At 30.9% G+C, this 4,629-nt stretch overlaps 1 protein-coding gene across 1 annotated transcript in view; it reads right to left on the reverse strand.

Moving 5' to 3' along the window:
• Positions 1 to 3,986: 3,986 nt before the first annotated feature.
• Positions 3,987 to 4,629, reverse strand: part of PAPS1 (poly(A) polymerase 1) — a 5,908-nt gene continuing 5,265 nt past the window's right edge. The window contains exons 12-13 of the mRNA XM_011011325.1: positions 4,554 to 4,629; positions 3,987 to 4,386 (exon numbers count right to left, since the gene is read on the reverse strand). The exon at positions 4,554 to 4,629 is cut by the window's right edge and continues 1 nt beyond it. Of these exons, the coding sequence (XP_011009627.1) occupies positions 4,341 to 4,386; positions 4,554 to 4,629 (122 nt within the window). The 3' untranslated portion in view covers positions 3,987 to 4,340. The remainder of the gene's footprint in view (positions 4,387 to 4,553) is intronic.

The following is a 4,629-nucleotide window of genomic DNA, read 5'->3' on the forward strand; positions in this document are numbered from 1 at the left end:
TTATGAAGAAGAAAAACTTAAATAAACAATATAAAAACATAAACATGATATAAGTTAATTAAGTACAATAAAGGAAATGAAAAGCATGAACAAGAGATTAATGAAAGCAAAACTTAAGCATTACAAAAATATAAAGAGAGAGAGCAAGAATATGATCTTGATATGAAAAACAAGATGCCTCAATTAATGGAAAATGCCTCCTTTTATATTCTAAAATTCAGAACTATTTATTTGGTAATTGATAATTGATGTAGTGGCCAACTATTGATTTAGTGAACTTGGTAGATAGTAGGACTCAAGCATTTTGGTTGGATGAATTGACATTGATACAATCAGAATTTGGCAAAGTGTTCTCATGAACATTGTTGGAAATTATCTTTTCCTTCAACCAACCAAATTGCAAAGCATTTGGAGCACTACAGCTCGAGGTATGTCTAAAATACTGAGCAGTGCTGCTGGTGGACGTGGTGGATAGCTCTTAAGTTCTTGTCTGAATGAAATGTCATTTATGCCATCAAAATTTGAGCTGATCATCTCATAAAAGTTGTTGTACATTATCTTTTCCTTCCACCCACCAACTTTCACATCATTTAGCCTTTTAAAACTCCAATTATGGGTAAAACTCTGAGTAGTGTTTGGGCTGGATTGCAGGACAAATTCTGACTTCTTTTTTGTGGCCAAACTTTGAATTTAAAAATGAAAAATTTGGGTCTTTCCATACCATGAAATTTTAGACCTATTTCTTATCTTTCCATCCATATAAATTAATCTGAAATCCAAGATCTATAGCTCTAGCTATGATCCAATGACTAAACAGTGTTCAAATTTGAATTGAATCGGCATCTCCTTTCTAAGCTTAGCCTTTTTTTTGTCCTTTCACTTCCAATAGTTAATCATAACAATCAATCCTTTGAATTGTGAGAATACCTGCATTTAAAATGAGCATTTACCATAAATTAAAGGTATCTTATGTTATCAGACTTATTATTATAAAACATACTCTAATTAAGGAGTTATTAATACTTCAAGTGCAAAATCATGATATAAAACCTTGATAAAAATGCACTTTTAAATACTAATTATGAAGTTATAGATCTTCAAATTAAGCAAGATTGGATCCAAACAAAAGATATACACCTTTCTTACCAACTTCAGGTGGTCTCTAACAATGTTGAAGTTAGAGCTGCTCTGACCAGGCCTTGAAAGCGATCAATCCAGTCAGTCATAATTGTGACACTCATTTGAAAAAACCACTGACTTTTTCATGTGTTCAAACTCAAAACTTTCTCAATAAATTATTATTAAGGGTTAAACGTATTCCTCTTAAAAGTAGAAGACCAAAAAACAGCTCCCTAATCTCCAAGTTTGGTAAAATCACTAAAATCCCCAAAACCAAAACCACCATTGCAAAACCAACCTAGTATAGAGCTTTCAATTTTTATTTTTATTTTTGTTCAAAACCTTTACATTTTGATCAAAGGGCCAAGACTGATCAATCTTTAATTGAATCTAACTACAAAAAAATCTGAGCAAAACCCTATAAATAACCTCTGAAAATCAGAGCTAAGAAGGAGGAGAAAATGAGGAGATGAATATTGAGAAAATACCCTAGTTGTGAAGGTTTATGAGCCTAGTACAAGAATTTATCTAGTATGGAAAGGGCACTAAGTTTGTGAAAGCAAAACTTTACAAAGAAGAGCAAAAAAAACATTAGTTGTTATATGGTTTCAAGGGTATATCTTATAATTTAAAAGTAGTGTCCATGTGGCCTATATAAGGAGATTTTGGTTGTCATTTGGTCTACATTTATATTTACAAAGAGGGCTGTCTTTTTTTTTTTTTGCTGTTGTTATGTTAATTATACGATTTTATATTTGTTTTTAAGGTGTGTTTGATGTTTTTAATATGATAAAAACTTTCTAATTAGGTTATTTTTCATTAAAAAAAAACAATGTTTTTTTTTAGTTTAGTTTAGTTTAGTTTAATTAATACATCGTGAAGCAATATTATTGATCTTGAATTTAAAAGGCTTGTTAAGACCAAAATATTTTTAGGCAACTAAATTTGAATCCAAATTATAAAGATTTGTAGGCTAGATAAAATTTGATAGTTTTAGGAATTGAAACTTCATACATGTTATTGATGATTTGATGTTATTTGCTAGTTATTTGTAGTCAACGATGCTTGGAATTGGTAATATGGTTTGTGATGACCAAAAGCAATGTGTTTAGAAACCTATATGGCCCAGATTATGTTTTGACAATAATTCTTCAATTTCTTTTTAAAAGGCACATGTATGCTAGCTTGTCATTTTTAACAAATAATCTACGATTAAAACGCATTAATAACACGTATTTATACATTTAATAAGTTCTAGGTAAAGACGATAAAGGCCTTTAATTGGAGTAGTTGGGGTATATTAATTACGCAGCTGTTTTCATTGTAAGGCAATTCAGGGGCATATAGCATCCGTCAAGGACAGCCAGGATATCCCAATTCTCCAGATTATTCAAGGACCAATCTATTTTGAAAGTTATGAAAAACATCAAGCAAGACTGAAAGGTTCTAGTATTAGTTAAAAAGAAATCATATGATTTGAGAGATCCAGTTACTAGTGAAATATATCCAATGTGGAGAAATATATCACTAGTCACCAGCTTTTAAAAAACCATAAAAGTCACAAAAAGAAACCCAACTGAAAAACTTTAAAAATTATACAATTGAATAGATTTTTTTACATCAATTAAAGGCTTTAAAAAGCTCATATTAAGTTACAAAAAGACCAATAAAAATTATATAGTTTTTTTTTTGTTTTGTTAACATAAAAAAAATTGATACTGGTTGTTTGGATTGGTTTTGATTTGGTATTAGCTTTGAATTAAAAAAAAAAATTATTTTGATTATTTTTTTAAATGAAAATCAAATCGAACCAAAAATACTCACCTCTCCTTATAATTCTTTGCTTTCCTAACGAGTTACACAATGCTTTCTTTAGCTCCCAGATGGAATCCCAACTAATAGGAACCCAATGGATACAACAATTCAAGAATTCATAGTCAAATCAACCTTCTCAAGAAAACTAAATTTAAACTTATAATTAAGTTTGACACAATGATAATCTATACCATGACATTAAAACTATAAATAATCGAACCCCCCAACCAATATCTATAAAGAGATGCGAACGAAAAGTATAGAAGTCACTACGAAACCATGTCAATTCTTTGATAAGTCAAGTAGTTCAATAAAGAATTAAAAGTGTGAGCAAAACCTCACACACAATAATAATAGCTGAAATCCAAGTCTATAAAAAAAAAACACTTAAAAACAAGTTAAATAAACTTATTTATAATAAATAAAAATATCATAAATAATACTAAAAAAATAATAGAAGGGTTCTAAATAAATAAAAAAATCTAATACAATTCTCGCACAATAACTTTTAATAAAGCCTTCTCGATGTTCGAATGCCTTAAAAATTCAATCCAATATAAAATAAGATCTCTAAAAATTTCTAATCAAATTTATCCAGGTTCAAAATTATACTTATTAGAGTTAAAGTTTGCAATTTAAAAATAAACTATGAACAACCAAAGTTGCTTAGCCAACAAAGTAGTTATATATAAATTAAATTAATCAAGATCTATTATTATCACTTGTTAAAATATAGCAAACTCATTAAATACATCTTTGATCATTCTTGGGCATTAAATCATGCTGGTATCTCTTTCATGTTAGATGAGAGAGGTCGTGATAATATTTGTTTGATCATCCAGGTCCAGGTCCCATGGCCTCATATTTCGCTTCATGGCTACAAACCTTTCAAAAAAAACATCACTTTTCATGTTTGCGTTTCTTACATGTAACATTCAAGCCTCACATTTCTTCTAAATAATGCCCCCTGATCAATATATGCATCGCTAAGGCCAAAGACAGGATGGCCTGGCAGAACTGCAGACATCTGTTGTGTAAATTAAAAACAAACATAATCAATAAAGGCCCCAAATTGCTTGAATTCAGACAATCAACATAAGCTTAGACTGGGGACAGCTAAATGTGCTTCCCCTAAAATAGAATAGAAAATATAGAGGATCATTTACAGTAGCCCTATAGATGGATTTGCTGAGTATGGTTGGCCTCGCATTCAAAATCTACACTGAATTTTATCCGAGGCAGACGAGAGGTTGGAATTTTGATAGCTCAGATTTTATTCACTTCAACTGTTGTTACAAAAAGAAAAACAAAACGGTGATGGAAAAAGGATCTTTTCCTTCTCTTACATATAAAATCTGAACCACCCTCAGGCAACTTTGCTCCCACTGACTATATTTCGCAACACATCATGTGCTTTTGCCAGCAGCTTTGCCCAAGGAAGTAAAGTTCAACCTGCCAGCACATGGAAAGTAAATATATTTTCAGTTTGCCTTGCAGGTCCCGGCAAAAAGGTGATCAAATATCAAAACCAACAGTCTAAACTACAGCAGCTGCCTTCCAATTAAAATTTTGTTCTCACAATTTAGATTTCGCTTTTTCCATAACATTGAAATGCCAACCTGATAAGTGGTTTCGGTTGTGCCACAGGTGGAGCTGAAGAGATTCCGTTGAACAATGGTGCCATAAGTTCAGCAG

Source organism: Populus euphratica, unplaced genomic scaffold, assembly GCF_000495115.2.
Source record: "Populus euphratica unplaced genomic scaffold, PopEup_1.0 scaffold563.1, whole genome shotgun sequence".
Lineage (NCBI taxonomy): Eukaryota > Viridiplantae > Streptophyta > Magnoliopsida > Malpighiales > Salicaceae > Populus > Populus euphratica.